This window comes from Sebastes fasciatus, chromosome 5 (assembly GCF_043250625.1).
Source record: "Sebastes fasciatus isolate fSebFas1 chromosome 5, fSebFas1.pri, whole genome shotgun sequence".
Classification (NCBI taxonomy): Eukaryota; Metazoa; Chordata; class Actinopteri; order Perciformes; family Sebastidae; genus Sebastes; species Sebastes fasciatus.
In genome coordinates, this window is record NC_133799.1 from 22,701,566 (window position 1) to 22,729,240 (window position 27,675).

Genomic DNA, 27,675 nt, shown 5'->3' on the forward strand with positions numbered 1-27,675 from the left:
ATAAATGTATAAATAAATAACTGAATGAATCAATAAATAAATAGATTAATGAATGAATGTATAAATAAATAAGTAAATAAATAAATATTATAAATATATAATATACATAATAAATAAATAAGTATATAAATAGTTAAATAAATGAATGAATGAATGAATAAATAAATAAGTAAATAAATGAATTAATAAATAAATAAGTAAATAAATGAATAAATAAATAGATGAATGAATGAATTAATTAATGTATAAATAAATAAATAAATGAATGAATGAATGTATAAATAAATAAATGAATGAATCAATAAATAAATAGATTAATGAATGAATGTATAAATAAATAAGTAAATAAATAAATGAATGAATGAATAAATAAATAAGTAAATAAATGAATGCATAAATAAGTAAATAAATGAATGAATTAATGAATAAATAAATAAATAAATAAGTAAATAAATGAATGAATAAATAAATAAATGTATTTATTTAAAGCTGTAAAATGAACTATGTGTAATAATATAATAGTAATAAAATAATAAAGTCTCTAGAATAACAAAGCACTGTGAATAATAATTATACATTTATGGCCAAAGTCACACCAAATAATTATTTTTTACTGTAATGGAAATGCTCATTAAACAATGAAAATGCTGAAATTTAAATATGTTTAGTGGTGGAAAAAAACAAGAGATGTGTTTATGTGTGATTCATTGTTTTTAAGTCAATAAAATAAAACATTTAAGTAAATAAAATAATAAATAAATAATAAGTAAAATTCATTGATGGGAACTCTATTTAAAGAAAAAAAGACATAAGTGCAAAAGTCTATGAAGAACTGGGCTTTTATTTCAGAAAGCACATTTGGTTGATCATTTGGTTTTTTGACAAAAAGACAATTATTTTTTCATCAGTTTTAGTTCTTCTACCTTATACAAACATGGTGACAACTACTTCATATGACATGTATATTATAGACTATTTGGTTAACAGAGGAAAGTACAATAATAAAAAAACAAAAACATTTATATACAGAAAATAGACACGTGGCTTTGCTTATGAACGGGAACTGACATGCTCAATCTTTAATAAAAAATGCTGACTGACACCTCAATGTACAGTACGTGTGTTTTGTGAAACTGCAGGGACTTCATAGTTACAGAGAAAAAGGCCCTGAAGTGACAGGTACTGGGAATATTGGTGAATTATTTGGTTCGTTCACACAAACACTTGCAGTAGTAATTCAAATCATTTGTTGGTATCAGATGTGTGTGTCTAACTTTAGTCTTTTCAGATCACAACAATAACTGAAAAAGGGCAACATGGTACAAAATTTGGACTTATATTTTTGGCAGAAAAATAATAATTTGGTCTTAGAGACACTGATGTTCTAATTTTGAAGTTTCAAAAATAAAACAGTGAATGATTGTCTGTGTCTATTACAGAGCAGTCACACAAAGCTATGATCAACTTTAAGATGGAAGACAAAAAGAATACTTTTATCAAACCTCACTCTCCCTCCAGACTTGGTTTATGAATCATTACAATTAAAAAGGTGCAGAGATACACTGATTGTAGTTAAGCAAAAAAGGCAAAACTGGTTAAATGATTTTGGAAGAGAAAAGCAAGGAGGCAGTTTAAAAGTTAAAAACATGCACCTCTGTAACATTCAGAATCAAGAAGTGCGAACAGATTTCATATAAAAAAAACAGAAACGTTTTAAAGTCAACATGTCCTTGCCAAAAAACGAGCTCAGTAATAACAAGCAGAATGTGCTGTAAGTCTATGTACATTTCAACATACTAAAACTAATGTATGTTTTTTGCATAAAGTTTGTCAAGCTTAATTAATCCCTCAACAACACATGAAATATAGTGGCAAGACACGGAACAACTGCATCCACATGAACTTTCTTTTGTTTGTCTGTAACAGCCTTCAAAACATACACTGTCCTCACTGAACCCACGGCATGCAAGTAAAAACCTGCATTTACTGAACCCTCCGTGTGTTCAGACACTTGACGGGAAACATCTATCAACTGTAATCAATGCAGTAAATACATTTAAGTTGTTAGAGCCATTTAGTAACATGTGTGTGCATTTCTATATAATCTGTAATTTACTTGTCTTTCTAGTCATGCAACAGCATTTTGTTAAATTCCCCCTTTAGCACATTAAAAAAGACAATGCATGAATAAAAAAAAACATTTAAGGCAACAACTAGGTAGTTTTGCTAAATTAAAGCATCAACTGAATTTGACCCAACGTGTTAAAAAAAAGTAGAGTGAATGGTTGCGACGAGGAGTTAGTATTGGCAGGCTTATCACATGAAACAACACATAGCATGTAGCAGAAAGAAAATGACCTCCGAAGCAGACAATATCAATGCAGAGCGTCCTGTGTCCATCTCAACAGTCTGTTTTTCTGAGCCGCCCGCCATCGGGTCGGCACTTCCTCGTTGATCCCTCAATAAACAGTTTGTGTTCGGGCGCCAAAGGCCGAAAAGAAAAAGTCTCGACTTCTCCAACAGAGAGCAGACGATGCTCGGTTGGGATCACAGGAACTACGTGGAAACTGATTTGAGCTGGTGATGGACAGCTAACTGCGCGCTTTTTGGTATTGAGAACATTTGATATCTAGCTGATAATACTCAATGACGTTTTAGAAACTATACAAACCGTTTTCTTAAGTGCAAAGAGAAAACATAAAAGGGGAAGTGACTGATTATTATAATGAAGAACAAAAAGAGACTTAACGTGAGAAAAGCATCGTATGGGTTACCGTGTTGTTATTCAACTACACAGAACCCCCAAAGTCAGTCTGTTTATGCTTTCCTCGGGCCGGCCTACGCGAAAACCTGCATGTTACCGAGCTGAGGCTGCTGAGAGGTCTGCTGCATCTGCTGCGACTGCGGCTGCAGCTGCACCTGCTCTGGAATGTGTGTGCGGTGTGACGACGGCAGTGCGTGGTGGGGGTTCCCCAGAGGGGTGGGGCTGGTGGTGACGTCAGACCAGTCCGAGTTGGAGTGTGGCGAAGAGGACGACCAAGGGTCTGGGGACTCGGGCGAAGGGGTGAGATACGGGTGCTCGCTGGGCGGGTGGGCAGAGTGGCCGGGGGTGGTGCCCTCCGAGCCGGTGGTGGTGTAACTGTGCTGGGAGGGGGGAGTGGGGTACTTATCCACGGGGCTCTGCATGGGCGGGTAGGAGGGCAGCGGCCGAGACTGGCTCTCGATCCCCCCGTGGCCTCCGTGGCTGACGGTGTGGGGGTGCTGCAGGGCGTGGGAGAGCCCGTGCGCCATGCTCATCTGCTCAGGCATCTGGTACATCATACCGGAGCATCGGAGGTGGCCTGGCCCCTGCTGGGAGTGACCCTGGTTCTGGTTCTGCCCCTGGGACTGCGTGACCTGTACCTGCCCCGGCTGAGGCTGCTTCAGCATGGCCTGGCCTCCTCCGGGGGCCATCATCTGGAACGTGACGATGGGCGGCAGCTGCTCTCTGCTCATGGTGACATTCATGGGAGTCAGCATCGGGCCCTGGCCGTGGTGTTGGCCCATGCCAGGGTGAGATCCCCCCATCTGGTGCGGCACCAGGCCGAACATGTGGCTGCTGTAGCCGTGCTTGGCCATGCCCACCCAGCCCTGCTGCTGTCCCAGCATGTGGCTGACGGGGGGCAGCATCGGTCTGGAGGTCGGGCTACTCATGAGGGGAGGGGAGTTTGCTGTGGTGGAGACGGTGCCGGACACGTCGGCGGTGTACGAGTGTGGTGATTCCAGGGAGTCAACAGGTGACATGGTGACAGAGCTCTCTGGAAGTCCCGCTGCCTTGACGCCATTCGCGTTTCCTCCTCCCGTACCTCCTCCATTATTTCCTCCTCCCGTTCCAGCGCCCACACCCGGCCCCTCTCCTCCAGCGGGCTTCTTCCTTCTCTTCGCCTTCATGTCTTTTAGCTCCTTAGCTCCCCCGCCAACACCTCCCACCTTCGCTCCACCTCCGCCCCTCCTGCTCTTCTTCCCCTGTGGCCCGGGACGCATGCCGATGAAGCCCGCTCCGTTGGCCCCGCACATAACGGAGTTTCCTCCTCCCATGTGGTTGGGGCCGTTGTGTGGACTGTGAACCAAATTGTACTGGTCCAGCAGCCGCACTATGTCGTGATGCATGCGTTCTTGAGCGGTGTCGCGCGGCAGCCGATCCAGGTGATCGGTGATGTCGCGGTTGGAGTAGTGGTCAAGGAGAACCTGAGCCGCCTCAAAGCTGCCTTCTCTGGCTGCAAGAAACAGTGGAGTCTCCTCCTGAAGGAAACACAGCAAGCAGACAGTTTTAATACAGACTTAACAACTTTGTACATTTGTTTCAGTACACTTTCCTCCAGATACTTCATGACTTATACTTTTGTAGTTTTGTAATGAGTAACTTTAACTTTTACTTGAGTGATTTTATAAGCACACAAACAACAACAATAGTTTGAAATAGCATAAATGAAAACACGAGAACCGACCTTATTGTCTTGCATGTCACGGTTGGCTCCATTCTTCAAAAGCACAAGAGTGGCCTCCACATTATTAACTGCAGCTGCCCAGTGCAGAGCGGATTTGCCTAAAATGTTGGGACGGTGAGAAAAGACAAAGAAGCACATCCATGTTAACCAGAATGAAATTATTCTTATTTAGTTTTTCTGTTACATTCAATTCATAACATTTTTCTGTGATTAATGCTAGGCCGGTACAACCGGTATGGCAGGACTATACGCGCACACACACACTAGAGGCTGGCCGACTCTATTGTGTTACACATCACGCCGGCACGATGCTGTCAATCACAACTGGGGCCGCATTATGTTGGCTTTGTTTGGTCCAGAGTAAAAATGCAAAGCCAGTGTAATTAAGGGTCTTCTACTGCGGGATCTTTGTATAAAAGGGGCTTATGAGAGAGAGTGTCTCTATATGAGAGAGAGCAGAACATGTTGCCTGCCAATAAATTAACAGTTGTCAATTCATGATACTTTCTCATCTCCTCATTTTAGTTAAACAAATAAATAATGCTGCACGATACATAGAAGGTTTCAAATAGACCCCGTGATCGGCAATTGGTACTGGCCCCAAAAATCATGATCGGAGCACCCCTATCTTTAATGTTACTATCTAACCAGATTTTAATGGACTGAAACAAACATTACAGTGTCTTAAGGTTTGCTACCATGAACACTTCCAATTTGCATGGATGGATCTAATAAGCTTGACCTGCTTACCTACAGTACTGGCATGATTCCTCATGCTAACACTGTAGTTTCAATAGGAGCAATACTGTAATCCAAATAACTGCGTGCATGAAATGCTGTAATTCATACACCAGACTCACAGTACAAAAATAAGACATTCCACAGGAAGAAAATATATGAAAAGTTTTCTGACCGTGGTCGTCTACAGCGTTGATGTCAGCGTGGCAGTGGATCAGCTCTTCCACCATGCCCTCCACAGCTAGCCTGGCTGCCAGGACCAGCGGAGTCGTGCCGTCATTCATCCGGGAATCCAGTTCTGTTGCACGATTACGGATCAGAATCTGAGAGGAGACAAAGATACAGACACATGAGATATGAAGAACTAGAATCACCATCTCGCGGTCGTATGCCCCCTGAACCAGTGACGTTGCAGTTTACATCCATGTCTGTCCAAAATGCCATCACTTTCATAATTTTATCCTGTTAGACATTTGTGTTAAATTGTCATAATTAGCACATGAATTCTTGAGTTATGGCGAAAACTGTGTTTTGTTACAGCGACATTTGACCACCAAATTCAAATCAGTTCATCCTTACGTCCAAGTGGACGTTTGTGCCAAATCTGAAGAAATTCCCTCAAGGTGTTTCTGAGATTTCGCGCTCACAAAACGAACAGACGGACAACTCGAAAACATTATGCCTCCAGCCACAGCGGTCGCCGCCGCGGAGGCATAAAAAATACATGACAGACGATAGAAGTGATGCAGATTTCACCAGTAAATAGTTTCTAACCCATTCTGATCAAACAGTTGTCTCACCTGGAAGACTCCCTGAGCGTCAGCCGCCACGGCAGCATGCAGCGGAGTTCTGCCCATGTTGTCGTGGGCGTTGGGATCAGCTCCGGCGTCCAGCAGTCTCTTAGCAGCATCAGCCCTGGCGTAGCGGGCAGCCAGGTGGAGCGCCGTTTCTCCCGTACGGTCAGTCTGAGCCATCAGAGAAGCACCCTGAGCGATGAGGTCTGAGATGACGCTCGGCCCTGGTTCATCTCCTCCACTCTCTTCCTCCTCTTCTCCGTGAAGGCTGCAATCCGGGCCTCCGCCGTTACGCAGCGATGCCAACATCAGTGGGGTGAAACCATCTGAGAGAAAAAGGAAATTCATTGTTAGAGAAGTTCTTGAAAATTAATCAGATCTAGAAGTTTAGAAGTTTTTAGTTTTTTTTCTCACCAGGTCCCTTGACGTTAACATCCAGACAGTCGGCGTCCAGGTCGGCCTGTGGGGGGGTGAGGGAGATGTCAGCAGCCTTGCGATGCTGCAGGGTCCACTCCCTTCGGTCAACACCTCCATCCATAGGGATGGGCAGCAGGGGTTTGTCTTCAGTCTATAAAAAGCAACAGAACTTGAAACAACATTCAACCCCAAAACCTTTCCTCATGTTCCAAACATTCTTCACTCGATTTAATTTAAACTACTTCGATCCATCATTCTGTTTTCTTTCTCAATTCACTTACTCTTGCTTTCTTGGATGGGGCCTCGTCTTCCAGCCATCGCTGACTCTGACCTCCGTCAATCATGGCTCCATCCTGGCTCTTGAAATTCCTGATTGGAGGAAAAAAAGTTTAAGCGACAGTAACATTTTGTTCTGCTTTTATTTATTCCAGGACACAGCTTCCGGCCATATTATCTGCCCAATACCGAGTGTTTCTGCTGCTGCTCTTTACATTCCTCCTGATGCAAATATAAAAAATGCACCATAGAAATGCACTACTGTTTTTGTTTTGTCATGTTTTTCCTGTGTAGCATAAATGGACTAAGCTACAACTACACTTTGTTGTGCAACCCTGTGTTGCACAATGACAATAAATGATCCTTGAACCTCGAGCATGCATATCCAGCTACGCTCTGTTTCACACTCAATCAAACGGCAGCATTGATCTCTGGGAGCTGGGCAGTGCAACCGCAGTCTTCTAACTGATGCAATTGAGCTCTTCCAGTTATTTAACGTAAAGTATCTTACACAAAGGTTTCTTAACAGTAGAAGGGTTCACTTTGTATTCCCACATTCCCCCAAGATCCCCTGAGAAACCCTAAAACTTACTCTGGTATGAATTCCCACCCAGTAGTTACTATATATCTTGTTTTAGGTGATCTCTAAAGTCCCCATGAAATGAAATATACATTTTCCCAATTATAATCCTGTGTCTCTGTGTTAATTATTCATTTACCTCTTGTTATATGCCAAATATATGTCAAAAAACTGTATTTTTACATCAAAATTTGATCAAAATCCCTGATCTTTTCTCTTCCTGTAAACGGTTTCAAATGTTTGATGACTAATCCTGCACTTGGGGGCGTATACAAAAATTAATCCAATCCAATGAGACTTTGGGCGACGAGCTAGCCAATCGTTTGTGGATCAAATCAATATACGTTCTTTGATCGAAGTAGCTAACAGAGCAATATGGAGAGACAGGAATAAATGTTTTTTTGGATATCAGTGGGCAAAACAATGTGGCTGAGGTCTAATTAATTCAGGGAAAACCTTTACCGATTTTCAACCGACTCTGTGTCACTGCAGCGCAGCAGTACATGCAGTGAACGTCCACCGAATGACGATACGAAACGACTGGCAGTTATGCCGGTGGATAGATGAGCGGGGGGCTCCGGGTACGGTTCATCTGCATGTACTGCCCGCACTGCAGTAACGTTACCACATAGCCGGTTGATAATCGGCAAAGTTTCCCTCTCATTTCTCCCTCGTTCTCTGGCTGATCTAACAGGTGAGGGAGGTGTGTGTGTGGAGCCAACAGTCCTCTGCTCTGTAGCTCCTACCTCCGTATAAAGCTAAAGTCTAAGCCCGCCCACTTTTTAGGGGCCCAATCAAATGCAAATTATTTGATTTGAATCCCTCTTGTAACTGTACACCGCTCAAATATTCTGTTTCACTGTGAGATACGTCACAGTACAGCAGTTAGAGACGCTCTAACTTCCGTTTCATGGGGACTTTAACACAAGCTGTTGGTGTGTATATATCCACTCACTTCATGTCAAAGTCATCCTGTCCGACAGGTTCTCTCCTTTTGTCATTCTTATTGGCCATGAATCCATCAGGCAGCCACAGGCCGCCATGTTTGTGCTTCCTCTTGGCTGCTAGCATCCCCAGCACCAGGATAAGCAGAATAATGACCACCGCCACTCCAACCAGGTACATCAGAGGCGTCGAATCTGGCGGTTTACTTGGCTCACCTGGATGAGACGAAGGAAAGTCTAATACCAGTTGTTTTTGTCACAATTTGATTTAGGTTTTTACCTACAAACAAACCATTAACTGTTGAAGGACAGGCCTACTTACTGTTAACAGACACCAGAGGGTAAGGCAGCTCAGCCTTGATGTGTGCTGCTGCAAGGAATGACGCAGCCTCATTGGTGTTGGAGAAACAGTCGACAGAGCTCTGGGAACATTCACGGTTATCGAGTTCCAGGTGCACCACAGATCTGCGCAGACATGTGAAAATACAAAGACTGTTAATGACACGCAGTTCATTCATTTCAAGTAGTATTATAAAAGAAATGACCCCATCATTAACTATCCTTACCCAATAACCTCTCTCTCCAGCTCCCGCTTGCTTCTCCTCCTCCTCTGTGTTTGCCGTCTGTGCTCCTCCCCATAGTACGGGTACACCATTGGCTTCTTATTTGCATCCAGCTTCACCTGCATGTTGGTGTGCAGCAGGGCTCCCAGGGAGCGCAAGAAACCCCTCAAGTCTCCAAGCAGCTCCTTCGGCTGCAGCCGGACCACGATGACCAGCGTGCCATCTATCACTTTGGGTGGAGTGTCGCCGGAGCAGTCCAGACCGTCCCAGCCACAAGCCTCCGTGTAGCAGCTCAAGTCACAGTTGCCGTTCCCAAAGTGGTCTGCGCAGTACTTGTCATACCTGAAAATACACAAGAGGGTGTTGATTTGGCTTCAAACTGTTGTGGACTTTATACGTAGCTACAACAGCAATGACAAAATAAAGAAAAAGGTCACATACTTGCAGGACGGCGGGGTCTCCTGGCACTCAAAGCTGTCAAAGAGGCACCCAGGGTTGTCACACTCCTTATCACATTGTCCATTCTTAAAGCGGTCCCAGCAGGGAACACTGGCGGTGCAGTTAACCCAAGGCTGCTCCCAGTTGAGCGAGCAGTCGCCTCCATCCCACTGACATTCGTGGTTGTTACACTGACCGTCACACACTTTATCCCCCGCATGCTGCTCACACTGCAGATAGGGGCAGGGTGGAGTGCGTTCTGTGGCCAGGTTGTTCTCACAGTATAATCCGGAGAAGTACCTGGGACAGCGGCAGCTGTACAGGTATGGGTTTGACGGGTCTTTGACGCAGGTTCCTCCATTTTTGCAGTTCCATGGACATCTCTGTTCATTCTCACAGTGTGCTCCACTGAAGCCTGACTGGCACCGACAGGACAGGTGACCGACTGGTGACTCCACACAGCGACCTCCATTCTGGCAGCGCAGCTTTGCACAACTGTAGCCTTCTATTTCGCCACAGTTGAACCCAGTAAAGCCCTAAAAAACATGACATGTTGTTAATTGTAATAAAGTCATTTTAAAAAGTTAGGCTTGGCTACACATTTGTTGAACAATAAAACTTTGCAGCTGACGTTTAATTAAACAAACTACTAGAACTAATACACATCTAGGTTCTCCTACAAATCTACTATACCTGAGCCATGGTGTGGCCCTCTGAAGCAAGCATGACAATAAGAGAGGGAGCAAGAAGTTAGTGGAGAGAAAAAACAAGAATTTAGTGTGAAGAGATTGTTGTTCTAGTATGAGAGCAAAAGAAAGGGAAACACTGAGGTAGTAATGTCAGCCTCATGTCCACCGTTATAATCTTCTGAAGTCACTCAGTATATCTAGAGCATATACAATTAATAACTTCTGAAAAGAATGAAATAGATCCAATATTTCTCTAAGACTAAAGTGATAATTAAGCATTAGACATTGTGTTCTGTTAAAGATTTTATGGAATTTGTGGGATTGTTAAACTTTTTTATATAAAAAATCTTAATCATACATTTAGCATAGTTCACAGTCAGCTGTGTTACTTATTCACCAAAGTTGATATTCACTATTTTGATAGTGGAGTCTGGAGGGATGTGCAGGAGCCAACATGCTAATGAGAATACTGTTTAACAAGAAAATGGAGGAACGTCACAATTCGCATCCGGTTCATTGTGAACTTTGTGCGCAAAAAAATCAAACCACAACAAAAAGCAAAATTATGCATATATTAGTTATTTATCTCTTTCAATAGTTATTGGAAAGATTGATGAACACAGCACTGTCAATTAAGACTTTAACGGTAGGGTTGGTTAAGATTTTAGAAACATTCTTTGTTAGGTTAGTTGAAATGTTCTGACCAAAAAAAAAAAAGAAATCTGGTATCTGAGGCTGTCGCAGGACTGTAATAAACCCGTCCAATCATAGCTACGAGCTACTTCCATTGGAAAAGAGTTGGCAACACCGGGCTGGGTTTTTCGGTTGGATCATTTTAAAAAATTTTGTGTGCTCTTGCTAGTTTCTGAAGGTCACCCACCCTGCCTTTGATGCAAAAACATAAAAGTATAGCGTTACACTGATTATGGTAAAATTAGAGTGCACAGAAAATCAACAACTGTAAAGTCTGTTTGCACTGAGAAATTAATAGAAAAGGTGTTATTCAGGAAGTAAGCATAAAAGAGGAGAATAATTGAAACCATGATATCTTCTGCTACCAGAAAAGGAGTGGCATTAAAGACACTTACAGGAACACAGGAGCAGGTGTAGCCATGTACTGAGCTCATGTTCATAGAGCAGATGCCACCGTTGTGGCACGGCTTAGACAGACACAGATCCACCATGGACTCACAATGACGACCTGGAAGAGAAATAATAATTAACAACTAAAAACATTTACATTATTGAAACACTTAACACAAAAACACTGATGCCTTGCTGGTTTTCTAACATACAAAATGACAAAAAAAAGACAAATGACATACCCGTGTATCCAAGGCGACAGCGACACTGGTAGTCGTTGACCAGCTGCACGCAGTCGAGGCTACCGGCAGCGTGGCAGGGCCCAGACAGGCATTCATTGAGATCTCCCTCACAGTGTTCCCCAACGAATCCCGGAGGGCAGGAGCATGCGTAACGGCCCACACCGTCCACACACTGTCCTCCATTCAGACAGCGAGGTTCAAAGGAGCCGGGCTTGGGGGCACAGTCATCCTCGTTCACTTCACACTGGAGCCCTACAGAGCAGCGAACAGACGGATGTCACTGTGTGTATCAAGTGAAGCACTGAAGCTGCTTTTATGAATGTTTAAAGGACAGTTTTAATCATCCATGTATGTAATATGCAGACTTACCATGTGCTCCATGTGGGCAGGCGCAGGTGAAGTGGTTGATGAGGTTGATACAGGTTCCTCCATGGAGGCAGGGCCTAGAGTGGCATTCATCTACATCATACTCACAGTTCACCCCCTGGTAGCCTAGTTTACACTGGAGCAATGAAACAAGAGACAGAGGTCAGCTCATTGAGTGCTTTGGGAAAATAGAGTCCAGGTTGAAAAATACCAAATTACCCATTAAAACCTACAAACCAAGCACATCTACACCACCAACAAACACACACATACACACACAGCTGAGAATTGACTTACTATACACTCGTAGGTGCCCTGATAGTCCTTGCATGTAGCTCCGTTGCGACAAGGGTTTGACTGACACTCATCGACCATCTCTGCACAGTAGCTGCCGGTGTATCCTGGCTGGCATTGACACTGGTGGGAATTGCCCACATTCACGCACCGCCCGGCGTACTTACACACATCTTCAACTTCCAGACCTACAGTAGTTTGATAAAGGAGGAGCATATAGTGAATAGAGAATGTGAAGATATGCAATTATTGCTTATTTTAAGATTTTGTCTGATGAAACTGTGGGCAGGAAACAAAATGATCTTTGTCCGGCTACAGTGAACAACATATAAATGCTAAGTTTGTTTAACTACAATGTAAATTCATCATTACTGCATTTGGGATGATATCTGCCATTATCCTAATTATAAATAATGTGTCGGGTGGTCGTTGAGAAAACAACCAAACTGAAGTAGCTCCTCACCTTTCCTGGCGGCAAAGTCCTGGCAGGACATGTTCGGGACGTCACAATATAGTCCCGTCCATCCCATTGTGCAGTGGCAGGTCCAGGAGGTTGACGTCTGAGAGCAGGAGCCGCCGTTGTGACAGCGTACCTGGCTGCAGAGGTTCACGAAGTTCTGCGTACAAAAAACAAAAGGAGAGAGAGTTACAGCTGGCTGTAAATGTTACACAGACAGAAGGAGCTACACCACATCCATCCACCTTCTTGAGTTAGATACTTTCAGTTGGGTGCATCTGCCCTAACCATCTTTCTCATCAAGGTCATCAAGCCTTCTTCAGTGTGTGAGCACTCCACCAAAAATCACAATTCTATACTTAGACCCTGGGTATTTTAGTTGTTATAAATGTTAGCAAATATTAAATTGCTAAGAACACATACGGCCCAGCTCACGCACGTCACCTGCAGACCCACTCTGTACATTTGCAGTGACATGCAGACACTTTACCTGGCAGTTTTGTCCATTGTGTCTCACGGGGCAGGTGCAGCGGTAGGTGCCCAGGCCGTCAGTGCAGGTGCCTCCATTTTTACAAGGCTGAGAGTCGCACTCATTCTGCTCGAACTCACAGAAATCCCCGTAAAAACCAGGACGGCAACGGCAAGAGAAGCTGTTAATGCCATCAATGCAAGTCCCATTATTCAGGCAGGAGCTGGAGGGAGGGAGGAAAAGAAAGTAGTGACTAATGACTGTCTAGAGTGCTGAGACATACTTTAAAAAAAAAGGTATGAATGAAGAGGCAGGACAAACAAACTTTAAGTCAACAAGAAAACAAAACACCTACTAATGGCATCTTTGGAAACAGTATTGATATTTTGTTTTTCCTCTAGACAGTCATGAATTGCACCTAAAAAAGTCTTAAATTTCAACTTCAGGTTTTCTTGTACCCAATTCGGACATTTGTTTTGGACATAGTAATCATTAATTCCATCAGGTCACTGCAGGAGATACAGTAGAAATCATCCAGGAAGAACTCATTGTCGAAGAACTGAACAATTAAGCTTTTATGGTTTTATGAATGGCTCACCTCTCAGTACATTCGGGGATGTTGCGTTCACACAAGATCCCATCAAAGCCCTGTCTACACTCGCACACAAAGCTGTTGACGTAGTCCCGGCAGATGGCACCGTTCCTGCAGGGCTGGCTGGCACACTCGTCCACCTCAGTCTCACAGCGATCCCCTTCAAAACCCGCCTGGCAGTCACAGGAGAAACTCCCAACCTTGTCCACACAAGAGCCTCCATTCAGGCATGGGTCTACAGAGGGGAGAAGAGAGAGGGAAAAGAGGCTTTCCATGACCAAAAATTTAATTCAAATAACCCGTCACTGAATGAACAATTCATCCAAGTTATCAATGAACAATCCAACAGCAGTCTGGCTGAAAAATCTTTAAAACAAATGCAGATTGTGTGGAAGCACGCTTCTCTTGTATTAACAAGCTTGTTTGTCTGAGATATTTTTACATTGTATCGTCTATGTGTAACTCAATATCTCAGGGAACTCTCTATGCTTCCTTCCACGAGGGCCTGAATATCTCTAGTCTCCAACGATATGTCAAAGAATATCACATAGGCTGTCATAAATGCAGAGGTGCAGCTTCCATTGGGTGCATACAGACACTGACACGGTGACTGAATTAGTTGAAAGTGAAACTCACTAGGAGAGCAGTCGTCAATGTCTATCTGACAATTGTGTCCGCTGTATCCAGATTGACATCTACACGTGTAGCTGCCCGGGCTGTTCATGCAACGACCACCATTTTTGCAGGGGTTCTTTTTGCATTCATCCACATCGTCCCTGCAGCGTGTACCTACACAATTGTGAACAAACAAACAAAATATTATTACAGCATCAATGTAGCACTAATACATATTATATATGACTTTGCACTCATTCACACAGTCTCATAGTTTCCCTCTATCTCACATCAATAAAAAGCAGGGCTGTCAAAGTTAACTCGATAATAACGCATTAATGCAAATTCCTTTTATTGCCACTAATTTCTTTAACGCATTAATGCAACTTTTAGGATGTTGCCGGATCACTTTTAAAGCTAGAGTGGAGACTGGTATCATATGAAACTAGAAAAACCGAAGGAATCCATCGGTATCAACCATGTCACACTAGCTTGTCGCAAAGGAGGTTAAATAACGCTCCAAACTTACGGTCAATTTTGGTGAAGAAAAACTGGCATGGCCATTTTCAAAGGGGTGCCTTGACCTCTGACCTCAAGATATGTGAATGAAAATGGGTTCTATGGGTACCCACGAGTCTCCCCTTTACAGACATGCCTACTTTATGATAATCACATGCAGTTTGTGGCAAGTTATAGTCAAGTCAGAACATTGACACACTGACAGCTGTTGTTGCCTGTTGGGCTGCAGTTTGCCATGTTATGATTTGAGCATATTTTTAATGCTAAATGCAGTACCTGTGAGGGTTTCTGGACAATATCTGTCATTGTTTCGTGTTGTTAATTGATTTCCAATAATAAATATATACATACATTTGCATAAAGCAGCATATTTGCCCACTCCCATGTTGATAAGAGTATTCAATACTTGACAAATCTCCCCTTTAAGGTACATTTTGAACAGATAAAAAAATTTATCTATCTCACAGATACAAACATACCTTGCCAACCAGCAGGACATTGACAGGTGTAAGAGGTGTAGTCTGCAGATGGGCGACACACTCCTCCCCTCTCACATGGATGAGAGGCACAGGGAACCTGTTCCACCTCACAGTGTTTACCTATTTTGACATAACACACATTTTAAAGAATGCTACAAATACTGCTAATGCATGCTAATAAGTGTAAGTTGATATGGTGGAAATGTGATATCACTAACCTGCGAATGGCTGACTACATCGGCAGTGATAACTGTTGACTCCATCTATACAAATGCCTTGGTTCAGACACGGCTCGGATGCACATTCATCGACGTTCCTCTCACAGCTCACACCTAACGCGAGAGGAGGCGTGAGTCAAATATTTCTTGTTAAAATGCAGTGCTGTTTCCTCAATTGATTGCTACGTGAAAAAAAAAAAAAATGCAATGCTGAAATATAATAATTAGTGCTATTACCTATGAATCCAGGTTGGCACTGACAGGTGTAGCCATTATGTCGGTCCACACAGGTGCCACCATTTTGGCACGGATTGGGCTGGCACTCATCCTTTTCCTGCTCACACTGTTGTCCCACCCAGCCAGCTTCACACTCACAGCGATACCTTAACACAAAATAAACACCAGTACGGGTTTAAGAAAATGAGAAATTAGCCACATTGTAATAATAACTCGTCTTTGGGATATCTCCAGAATCAGTTCAAGAATGGCTATTACTTAGATTATTATATTATTGTATACACATAGTTCTGATGATACTGCAGCCTGAATGTTCCGCAGAGGGAAGCACCAATAAAATAAAACAACATGAGAAAAATGATTTGGTTGTTGGCCCAATTGTTGCTTTGCCTAATGCAGTGGTTCCCAACCTGGGGTCCAGATTGCCCATAGGGGGGCGCCAAAGATCACAGGGGATCTGCCAGGATTTGTCTGCTCTGAGGTTGTCAAAATGTGCTCATGTGTGAATAAATCATAATAGCACACTTACTGGATAATTTACACAAAAGTTTGTATATAAAACTATTTAAAAAGATGTATTTTTTTTGCTACTTAGTAGCAAAATCTAACAAAATATTCTGCTTCAATCCATATTTGTTGGCGTTTAGCTTTGCAAAAACAACATTTTCACTGTGGTCAAAATACCTATTCGGTCTCCTGCTTGACGCAGACAAAGGGAGGCCCGCAACTGTATTAACTGGGCAGTCTAACAGTAATCTAACAGCACCATAAATTACATTTATTTAACCATAATAAAAAAAATCGATTTGGGCTCTAACACTATTATAGTAAATTAAAAAAATTAAAGTTGTAACATAGAAAAGATAATTTATGTATCTGCATTCACTTGGTGAATCCGTCAAGACGTCATAACTTTATTTATGCTGATGAAACTGACTGACTGACTGACTGACTGAGTTATAATCATTAAAGAAAGTTGATTTAATGAAAAAAAAAGACTAACTCATTTAATACTTTAAATCACTTTATTCAAACTGAGGATAATGTTTGAGATCATGTAATTTTTTTAGGGTGATGATGGCGGAGGGCTCAGCTTCTCTTAGATACAAGTAGCGGAGGCTTCAAGGAAAAAAGGTTGGGAACCACTGGCCTAATGGATCTTTTAAATCCATTATATAACTGGTGTGTGTTAGCGTATCTTTAAGCATGAGATTAGGACAGATGGATCTCAGAGTAGCAGTACAAGGTTAACGTACCCGTGTTGCTGTTCAATACATTCTCCGTGCACACAAGGCTGAGGAGCACAGTGGTCAGTCCCAGAGAGGCACAGAGGGCCGTGGGTGCTGGGTGGACAGAGGCAGTGGAACCCGTTGACCTTGTCCTCACAGGTTCCCCCACTCATACATGGGTTGGAGTTACACTCGTTGATCTCCACGTCACATTTAACTCCTATTAGAGAGCAATTCAGAGTTCTTCATTATCCTGTTGCTTTCAGTAACAGCATCCAGATATTGAGCTTGCAGTGCTTTTATCCCAGCAAAAACGTACCTGTATATCCAGGGGCGCACACACATTTGTACTCGTTAATTCCATCGTGGCACTCTCCGTACTCACAGGGGTTGCTGGCACAGTCGTCTTCATTGATCTCACAGTTCACCCCTGAGTAGAAAAAATACAAATTCAAATAAGGTAACAATAGTCAGGTTATATGCTTTATCCTTTTATATGACTCTATGTTTGCTTAGATTTAAAAGTAGCACACTAAAAACACCCCGTCACGTCCCTTTTGGTTGAAGTGTATTGCATAAGAGGTGAAGCAGATCAAGTGGTTGTTCACTCATTTACCACCAGGGGGGAGCAAGACTCCATACAAATGTAGTTCAGCAAGGAAGTGAGAAATGTTAACAAAAACTTTTAATAAAGCAGAGGCCCGCTACGACTCAAGTATGACATAAACCTATGAAACTAACACAGATTACATTAGAGGAACAACTGTTGAAGTGGGTGGGAGAGAGAGAGCGGAACAGGATGAGAAACAGACAGAGGGAGAGAGATACAAACAGAAAACTAGACAGAGAAGAGAAAAAAGCACATCAGAGGATGGGGAAGTGAGGGCATGAAACCAGAAAGTGAGACCTGACAGGGTGACCTGTCGGCGGTTTTGTGTGAAGTGAGAACAGCACAGACTCCAGTACCAGGCCTCGGGGTGGTACTGAACTGAGCCTGTTAATCCACAGAGCAACGTAGAGGTAGCACCACTCGACCCAGACTTGTGACTGCTACACACACATGCACACGTAGAGTGCTCTACACTTTATACATCGAAGGCTATACAGGAAGCTCGAGACGTGGGGGATGGGGGGTGGGGGGCTTTACCTTCAATTCAAGCTCCACTCTTAAAACATTTTAAGGGCCACAAGAATCAATCAGAAGAAAACTCTCAGGAGCTCTTTCAAATAAGATTATGTAGAGCTCATTTATTTATTCTTCAGTGAAAAAGTGTCAAAGGAACAAGAACTTAGGGTCGGGCAAAATATCAATATTATATCAATATTGTGATATGAGACTGGATATTGTTTGATTTTAGAAATCAGAATATCGTAATATGGCATCTGAATTATTTATCAAAAATCTCATTGTGTAAATATTTTGTGAAAGTTCAACCTTACAATATTGATATTGAGGTATTTGGTAAAAAATGGTTGTCATATTTGATTTTCTCCATAACGCCCAGCCCTACAAGAACTCATACAATGTTTTGTGCCTATAGTTCAGTCTGTATGGTTACTATAACAACCAGATGTCACGAAGAGCAGAGCTTTGCTAAAGAAGTGGCAGCACACGCTATTTTTTGAGTAGGAAGTGTCTGAGACGGAAGATACAAAGTGTGAGCTGGCTTGTCAGACAGATGAGAGACTGATGAGTAAGCCAATCTGGTGACGTGCTATCACCCTCTGTATTCTCATGTAGTGGAAAGGTTATCGCAATGAATAATGCTGCCCCCAAACATCTAATGATTCATGTACCACATCAAATAAAATCTCACTGTACAGGCAATGATTTTTGTAGCACACCTACCTGTGGTTCCTTGAAGGCAGTTACACTGGTAGGCATTGACTAGGTCAACGCAGCGTCCTCGGTTCTGACACGGGTTGCTGTGGCACTCCTGGACCTGGATATTACAGATGGAGCCTGTGTATCCAGGTTGGCACTCACAGGAGAAGGTGGCGATGCCGTCTCTGCACACACCGTGGTGGCATGGCTCTGGTACGCAGTCGTTGATGTTGTCCTTACAAAGTGGACCAGTGAAGCCTGCGGAACGACATTTTCCTCTTAGAAAAATAATAATTGCATCACGGATCAAGTGACAATTTATTTTCCGGGTTAAAAAGGAAAACCATTCTACCATTCCCCATTGTTATAGCACAATAGCAGAGCAGGCCGTACAAATTCAAATGAGGAGGATGTTGCTTTTACTACAACATATGTTCCCCTTTACCTTCAGCACATTCACAGTCATATCCGTTGGGTCGGTCGATGCACTTGGCCCCATTTAAACAGGGTGTGCTGGAACACTCATCTATGTCTATCTGGCACATTTCACCGCTGAAGCCTGAAAACAGAACAACATGGTGATCATAGCAACAAACGTATACATTAAAACACAGTATTAAAACAGCAAGGACTTTATACGCTAATTCATTTTTTCACTTTGACTGGATGGAAATCTGACAAATACATGAACATAGCTACATGTGTACCAACCTGCTGGGCATTCGCAGACAAAGCGGCTGACCTGGTCCAGGCATTTACCCTGGTTCAAACAGGGCGAGCTGATGCACTCGTTCACCTCTATCTCACAGTGAGTCCCCTCAAATCCTGCAGGCATGACGAGAAACAAGTTTTTATAAGTTACACACGTTAAGGACTTTATGTTTTTAATCCCATTCCTTTGCAGTTTCTAAGCAGCTTCACTTTGACCTAGTGGTGACAGCCGCCTCAGCAGGCAACTTATTATCAACTTTACCAAGGATAGTCATGTTTTTGGTCCTTCTTGTCTATTTGTTAGCAGGATATCCGGAAAAAAAAGAAAAGATTTGAAAAAAGATTTGAAAAGGTAGGGCCATGGGCCAAGGAATAAGAGACATTTTTCGTGTAGATCCGGATCCAAGAATTTTAAAAAGGAGATTGAATATTTTTCAACATTTTATATATCTTCTCATGGACTACTGAACTTGTTTGAATTATAAACTGTGGCACATGTATCACATTCGTGTTTATCACTCTGGATCTTCAGATTTAGTTGCCATTTTTTTTTTTCAATCATTGAAAAAACAACTTCTACAAGTTATGTTCTCTATGAGTGCTTTCTAGCTATAAATAACAAATTGTAATCCAAACTATTGCTATCTTCTCTTCACTGACAATTTCAAATGCTGCACTTCTCCAAAGATTATCTGGAAACCTAAGGGATCCATGTCATACTAGCTTGCCGCGAAGGAGGCTAAATGATGCTCCCAACTTACACTCAATTTTGGCGAGGAAAACTGGCATGGCTATTTTCAAAGGGGTCCTTTGACCTCTGACCTCAAGATATGTGCTAGATATCAACTATTTTAATCGATTGACAGCTCTAGTTAAAAAGTAAGGTATCTTATAATTTCTCAAGAAATGTACCGTGCATGCAGATGCAGGTGTAGTCGCCAATGCGATCCAGACATGTGCCATCGTTCTGGCAGGGGCTCGAAGCACACTCGTTGACATCCTGTTCACAGCGCGGCCCAGCGTAACCCCGAACACAGTTGCATGTGAAGGAGCCATCGGTGTTCACACACTGACCGCCATGCTCGCAAGGGTTGGTACCTGATGATGAAGAGGTAGAGAGGCAAGCTTGAGAGCAGAACAGACTGGCAGAGAGACACGTTATGTGCTGTTAGAACTTTCTCTTTCTCACCAATGCTGCATTCGTCTCTGTCTCTGTTGCAGGTGCTGCCTACGTATCCAGGTGCGCAGTTACAGTTGAACATGCCATTGATGGGGTTGGTGTCGCACTGAGAGCCCTCTCTACAGGGGTTACTGATACAGGCGTCATCTCTATGGCAGAGCAAACCTGAAAAGAGCACCATGTTGATGAGGAATGAGTAAAAAAGATTAGATAGAGAGCTCCAGAGTTAATAAAAAAATTCAAAGAGTTTTGTGAGCAAAATGGGGCCACGTTGTTCATAAGAGCTAAAGAACAGTTAATTTAGCGTGAAATCACCAGTGTCTTATTTCCACTTTCTCCTCATAACATTTCTTGGCATCTACTGGCAATTTGAGGAATGTTCGAGCCGATTCAATTTGTGAGCAACAGCCAATGGGAAGAATCCAACACTCAAGCGACCAATGGTGTAACTTCATCACTCGCTCAGTATAGGACAGACTTTCGCATATATAGAACTGGCCACGCTAAAAATAATGTGTTCAGCTATTTGAATAACAGATCAAAATGCAAATAATATGTCTGTGCTAAGACAAAAATGTCCCCAGAGAATTTCCAATACGCAGTAGTAGTTCCGGGTAAAACAAACTTAATGCAAATTTGCAACTGGGGAGAGGTTTATTTTTGTGGCAAGACTTAATCCAGATCTAAGAGTGTGTCACTAACCCGCAGGCTGGAAATGCAAATCTATTCTGTGGTGTAATTTGTGTATTTCACTGTTGGACATGGAGCACATTAAGTGCAAAGAAAAAGCTTTGATGAATATCGTGAAATGATCTGCTTAGGAAAACATCAGTTCTGGTTAGACGTGTTCCACAGAATACAGTCGCCTGCAATTCAACACTCTGTCAACAGTAACTAATCAAAACCAAAGAAAATACAGAGTTTCAGTGTAAAGACCAATACTGATTTATTATTTATGTATTTAACAACTTTTTTTCAGTTGTAAACACAACACATCTAAAAGGAATTATGGAACTATGACTCACAGCATTTCTGTTTGGTCTTTTGTTACATAATATCTTGATTTGCAGTTATTAACCCAACGCATCTCAGGGTTTGGTATGGATGATTTACACATACACATGTCAGCATTTAACTCTCTTTTTGCTGCTGCTATATATGTTCTGCCTGTTTGCAAAGTTGTTCGATTTGTATATACTGTATGTCACTACTGGTTCTACTGCTTCTAACAACTGTGTGTCGTTTTTAGGGCTGTCAAAATGAACGCGATAACGCAAATTTGTTTTAATGCCACTAATTTATTGAATGCATTAGCACAGTTTTAAAGCTAGGCTAAAGACACTGGCATCATCTGAAACTAGAAGGAAGGAATCCATTGATACCAACCATGTCATACTAGCTTGTCGCGAAGGAGACTAAATAACGCGCAAAACTTATGCCGAATTTTGGCGAAGAAAAACTGGCATGGCCATTTTCAAAGGGGTCCCTTGACCTCTGATCTCAAGATAGGTGAATGAAAATGGGTTCTATGGGTACCCACGAGTCTCCCCTTTACAGACATGCCCACTTTATGATAATCACATGCAGTTTTGGGCAAGTCATTGATTTCCAATAATAAATATACACATGCATTTGCATAAAGCAGCATATATTTCCACTCCCAAGGTACATTTTGAACAGATAAAAATATGCAATTAATTTGGGATTAATCATGGACAATCATGTGATTAATAGCAATTAAATATTTCAATCAATCGACAGCCCTAATACATACACATGTCAGCAATAAACTCTCTTTTTGCTGCTGCTACATATGTTCTGCTTGTTTGCAATGTCGTTCTATATGTATATACGTCACTACTGTTTCTACTGCTTTTAACAACTGTGTTTCATTTTCTAATCTTAAAACTACATGCCCTGTTTTTGTTTTTGCTTTGATGTATTTTAGGAAGTCTTTGTAACACCTTGGAAAGGGGCTACAGATGAAATATATATATTTAGTATATTTATTATTTCATTTCGCTCAAAATAAACTAAAAGAATAACAATGTCTCACTACTGGCCTACCTGTCTTTCCGTAGGGACAGAGACAGACGAAAGAAGCAACACGGTCGATGCACGTGGAGCCTTGGCTGCACGCAGCCGTAGCACAGTCATCGATGTTTTCAGAGCAGTCGGGTCCACTCCAGCCGTTAACACACACACAGACGTAGCTGCCAAACAGGTTGCTGCAGGTGCCTCCATTCTGGCAGGTGTTTGGCTGCAGACGACACTCGTCCACATCTTCTGTGCAGTGCTGACCTGTGGAGAGGCAGGGAGGTAGACATGAAGAGGAGGAAATGTAAACACATTAAGTTAATACTCTATGTCAACACTTCATGTTACAACATAACTCAAGGAGTAACCTCATGGGGTTTTCTGGTAGAGAAATCAAAATATTTACCCTTTTTTTTAGATGCTTATCATCTTATTTAGAAAGTTTTATTTTTTGAAGACTTGGAAAATATACGGTATGAGAATACTATGTATCTACAGTGCCCATTTCTGAATAGTCTGCTCACGTTGGTGTTGTTTCCACCGGTTGGATTAGAGCAACATAAACTCAGACAGGCCCAAGGAAGCTGATGTATGCATGTTTGCTTTGTAAACGGAAAGCTTGCGTGTGCCAGACAAGTGTGTTAGCAGAGACACGCCTTGTGTGAAGTACCGGTCCTCCGTAGGATGAAGAAAGAGCACAGAAGAATGGTAGGAAGTATAATATCAAAGCAAACTACATGAAGGGATGCACGTTATTATGACTGATCGCAGCACAAACATTTATTCCACCTCACTGCTCAGCCGGCAAACACAGAAAAATTAAGACTTAAAAGTAGAAAAGATATTTCATATAATGTCTTGAAAATGAAAAGGTAAAGACACAAACAGTGTGTTGTGGATTTCATTTTTAAAATGTGAAAAATGAGAGAATATTCTGCAAAACATATTCAACACACAGCTTTTTTTTTTTAATTGAAGGTAAATAGCAGAATTTCTGGTGCAGGACCACGCCTCAACCGTGCCACTTCCCGTAATTCCTATAAATACCTGCCTAACCAACTCCTCCTGTTCCGCTCTCGTTTTCTGCACCCCTCCCTCCCACCCCGTTCTTCTCTCCTAAACTCCTCTTCTCCTCTTCGTAGGGTCCCAAGGGGGTCCGTCGTGCCCGGACGCTACGGCGGATCCTTGAACGAAGCCCTCCAAACCGTATCCGACTAAGTGGACAAACCACAAGCATCATCTGTGTTTTCCTTCAATATATTTGTTAAATCGTACCTCGTTGATGGCGTGGTGGTGCTTGCTAGTGAGACGCAGCAGGCATACAAAATACTTTTTCAGACGGATATTAGTATAATACATATAAAATATTCCTAAAGCTGTGTTCAGACTGACTTTATCCCTGAATGAGGTGGGGATGCCAATGCAGTAGGCTTAAAAAAACAAACTAATTATAAATTGCCGTGTAGAGTTTTGGCGACTGATTAGTTTTCAAACTCATGGATCTGTTACTCCAACTGGACTTCCTGGATCGCATCACACCGATCCCTTAACCAACACACTCCCACCAAAACAGCCCCAGGCGTTGATTTAACGCAGGGCTATTTTTGGTCTGCTAAGAGCACATATTTATAAATCCCTTACCGGTCCACTCTGGTGGGCACTGGCAGTTGTAGGTGTTGACTCCGTCCATACAGGTTCCTCCATTGGCACACTGATGACCGGGGCAGTCGTCAATGTTGTGCTCACAGTTAGTCCCGTTGAAACCTGGCACAAATGATTGAGGAAGACATGCACTCAAATACATAAATTGTAGTATGACATTCTCTGGTGTAAGTATTAAGACATGTCCTGGTAGTGTATAAATAGTAGCTGTGTGTGTGTTTGTCATCTGTGACAGTACAGTGTGTCTACACAACACATCCAACAGGATCGGACTGTTTGCACCTCAAACAACATAACGTAACAATACTGACACTCAAAGCTACATTTATTTATAGATAAATACCAGTTACAGTGTCACTCTTTCACTCTTCCTAAACTTTTCTTCTCTTAAACTGACACTGCCATTTTCAAAGGGGTCCCTTGACCTCTGACCTCAAGATATGTGAATGTAAATGGGTTCTATGGGTACCCACGAGTCTCCCTTTACAGACATGCCCACTTTATGATAATCACATGCAGTTTGGGGCAAGTCATAGTCAAGTCAGCACACTGACACACTGACAGCTGTTGTTGTCTGTTGGGCTGCAGTTTGCCATGTTATGATTTGAGCATATTCTTTATGCTAGATGCAGTACCTGTGAGGGTTTCTGGACAATATTTGTCATTGTTTTGTGTTGTTAATTGATTTCTAATAGTAAATATATACATACATTTCCATAAAGCAGCATATTTGTCCACTTTCATGTTGATAAGAGTATTAAATACTAATCTCCGGTTAAGGTACATTTTGAACAGATAAAAAATGTGTGATTTATCGCGATCAACTATTTTAATCGCGATAAATCACAAATTGACAGCCCTAGTTTTTTGCAGTTCATATTCAGCTTTAAAAAGAGTCTAGGCATTTTTGAATTTGAATCCTCCTACCTGGAAGGCAGTGGCACGAGTAGCTGATTTCAGAGTTCTGGTGGCAGGTGCCTCCATTTAGGCACGGTGAGGGTGAGCAAGGGATGTATGAGCTTTCACAGTGTCTGCCAGTAAACCCTGGGGCACAGGTACACCTGGAGCAAAGACAAAAAGAGAGCATTTCATTTATTTTGAAGTAGTCTTCCAGGAAATCTTCCAGATAGTGACAAATATTTCACATTTGGTTATTATAAACTAGATTCTCACTTGTAGGAGCCAGGGGTGTTGACGCACAATCCTTCGTTCTGGCATATAGAGGGTGTGGCAGCACATTCATTTGTGTCATTAAGGCAGCGAGGACCTGCGTAGCCAGGAGGGCAGGAACATGTGTAGCTACCACCAGACGGAGAGCTGCACGTTCCAGCGTTAGCACAGGGGCTAGAGAGACAGCTGTCCTCATGCTCACATTGCGGCCCTGGTAATGAAGAGGAAGGAGAAGAGCTGAGCATTAGTGCTTTAGCTATGTGCCATTCATCAATGTGTCCACCCCTGCCGAAGTATGGCTTAGATACTACTGTAGAAGAAAAGCAATATGCAATGATGGGTATGTATTTGTGGCTATCTAAAACTCTTCTTATCACTTATTAAACTGCACTGAGTGTACTAGGTTGCTTAAACCTCTAAATGTGTTATTTTAATGATAGAAAATACAATTTAATCATCTTCTGAGTCCATTAGCATCCATTAGGTCCACATAGCAGTCTTTACAGTTAGCAACTCTATTTGCATTCAGGATATTAAAAAAAAAAAAGAAGAGTATTCTGGTGATAAACAAAAGTCAGATACGACTGCCCTCACGGCAAACTCCTGAGAGGTGTTTAAACGGTATCTCACCTGTCCATCCTCTGGGACACTCGCACTTGTATTTGTCGAGGGACAGCAGGGTGCAGACACCCTTGTTGGTACAGGGGTTGTTGGGGTAACACGTGGAGTTCTGGGGAGTTTGGCAGTGCTGTCCGGTGTAGCCAAGAGGGCAGGTGCAGGTGGCGCTGCCTAGCACAGGTACGCCAGCTAACATAGACACAGAGCAGTTCCCTCCATTCAGGCAGAAGCCGGGGAGACAAGGGTCCTTGTGGTGGCAGTACTCGCCCAGGAAGCCTGGTGCACACCTGGACACACACACACACAAACACAGAAATTAATGATGGAGCATGTGAAGGCACACACAAGGATTTAAACATATTTAGAGATGCACCGATACAGATACCGGATCGGATATCAGGACTCAAATAGCTAGATCAGGTATAGGGCAGATCTATTCATTTCTATGTTTATACTATACTGTATACATTACATACCAGAATTTTAATTCCTATTTAAGTTTCGACCAATTTGTTGCTGCACTAAAACCGTTTACTTTTGAATTGTCATTCCTGTTCATTTTGAAGATTTTTTAGCAAGTTGCTGGTGCACGATTTATTACTTTAATAAAATTCTGTAAATTTATATCTAGGCTATGTATTTATTTGTTACATTTTGTTTTACAAAGTTAGGAAAGCAATGTTTAAGTCAAGCCTGATGTTGCCTTACACATGAAAGAATGATCCCAGTCACTTCCACACAAAGAGGCATATACTGAAGGTCATTAATAAAACACTGGTATCGGATCGATACTCGGTATCGGCACAGATATCGCTATCGGGACTGAAAAAGCTGGATCGCTGCATCTCTAAACCTAATCACCCTTCAATACAGACAATAAAGTTAAAAGATGAGTGTGTGTGTGTTTGACAGAGAGGCAAACAAACAAAACAAAAGAGTGAGTTTCAGTCTGGTGCACGCAATACACCACATCAGACAACAGCATTGATGGCGGAGCGTAACATGTGCACAAGAGTCCTGTAGTACACACAGATCAAAGAAACTAAAGAACCAGCACAGATAGACGCTAGTGTCTGATACACAGTCTCGTCACTGCTGTACGGCGATCTGAACAACAGTACGTGGGGAACCACAACCCTAAGTAGGAGTAGAAGCAAAATGTGTGGTTGTGCATTGTTCAATTACTATTGAATGGTTATTACACTGCATTTATTTAATGCCTTTAAGACAGATATGAAGCTATTTACAGTACAAGTTACACACATATTCATATGGCCATGAGCTGCCTGATAGAGGAAGTTTGAGCATTGTGTCTTGCTTAAGGGCATTTTGACATGCTGTTAAGATGTGAACCACTAACCCGACAAGATTACTGATATGAGAAAAAGCTACTTTGAATGCAGAGCTGTTGCCCCATCAACCCTGTAAAAAAAAAAGGGAAGCTGAGCTTGGTGAAGGGGTTGAACCCGGGTCAATGATGGAAAAGAAGAAGTTCAAAAGTAGAAGGATGTGAGGTGGTGTTTTCTGGAAGTTGTTGATTGAAGCCTGGCAGAAACTAAAAACAATAAGTGGAAAGCACCTGCAATTATTTGTGTCATGTAATAGATGAACAATAATCATGCCACACAGTAAATGTCTGGAACTTTTCTTGTCAACTGAAGTTGTTCACAAGCTGTAGGACTAAAAGAAACACTAATCTAACGCATTATTGACCACAGCTGGTCTGCAAATGGGGTCTGTTTTTCC

General features: G+C 42.2%; 1 protein-coding gene across 2 annotated transcripts in view; it reads right to left on the bottom strand.

Moving 5' to 3' along the window:
* Positions 1-821: 821 nt before the first annotated feature.
* Positions 822-27,675, bottom strand: part of notch2 (notch receptor 2) — a 57,361-nt gene continuing 30,507 nt past the window's right edge. Inside the window, exons 3-35 of one of the 2 annotated variants that reach the window (XM_074635840.1) lie at positions 25,942-26,216; positions 25,315-25,522; positions 25,069-25,202; positions 24,121-24,243; positions 22,510-22,743; positions 20,452-20,607; positions 20,175-20,360; positions 19,263-19,376; positions 18,997-19,110; positions 18,576-18,809; positions 17,046-17,156; positions 16,754-16,946; positions 15,498-15,643; positions 15,261-15,374; positions 15,043-15,162; positions 14,066-14,218; positions 13,436-13,664; positions 12,859-13,060; positions 12,375-12,528; positions 11,915-12,099; positions 11,621-11,753; positions 11,252-11,503; positions 11,015-11,127; positions 9,241-9,773; positions 8,803-9,141; positions 8,559-8,701; positions 8,248-8,452; positions 6,718-6,805; positions 6,434-6,587; positions 6,026-6,345; positions 5,401-5,548; positions 4,488-4,585; positions 822-4,281 (exon numbers count right to left, since the gene is read on the bottom strand). In XM_074635840.1, the coding sequence (XP_074491941.1) occupies positions 2,839-4,281; positions 4,488-4,585; positions 5,401-5,548; positions 6,026-6,345; positions 6,434-6,587; positions 6,718-6,805; positions 8,248-8,452; positions 8,559-8,701; positions 8,803-9,141; positions 9,241-9,773; positions 11,015-11,127; positions 11,252-11,503; positions 11,621-11,753; positions 11,915-12,099; positions 12,375-12,528; positions 12,859-13,060; positions 13,436-13,664; positions 14,066-14,218; positions 15,043-15,162; positions 15,261-15,374; positions 15,498-15,643; positions 16,754-16,946; positions 17,046-17,156; positions 18,576-18,809; positions 18,997-19,110; positions 19,263-19,376; positions 20,175-20,360; positions 20,452-20,607; positions 22,510-22,743; positions 24,121-24,243; positions 25,069-25,202; positions 25,315-25,522; positions 25,942-26,216 (7,354 nt within the window). In that variant the 3' untranslated portion in view covers positions 822-2,838. Of the gene's footprint in view, positions 4,282-4,487; positions 4,586-5,400; positions 5,549-6,025; positions 6,346-6,433; positions 6,588-6,717; positions 6,806-8,247; positions 8,474-8,558; positions 8,702-8,802; positions 9,142-9,240; positions 9,774-11,014; positions 11,128-11,251; positions 11,504-11,620; positions 11,754-11,914; positions 12,100-12,374; positions 12,529-12,858; positions 13,061-13,435; positions 13,665-14,065; positions 14,219-15,042; positions 15,163-15,260; positions 15,375-15,497; positions 15,644-16,753; positions 16,947-17,045; positions 17,157-18,575; positions 18,810-18,996; positions 19,111-19,262; positions 19,377-20,174; positions 20,361-20,451; positions 20,608-22,509; positions 22,744-24,120; positions 24,244-25,068; positions 25,203-25,314; positions 25,523-25,941; positions 26,217-27,675 lie in introns of both variants that reach the window. The other variant, XM_074635839.1, reaches the window with a different exon arrangement.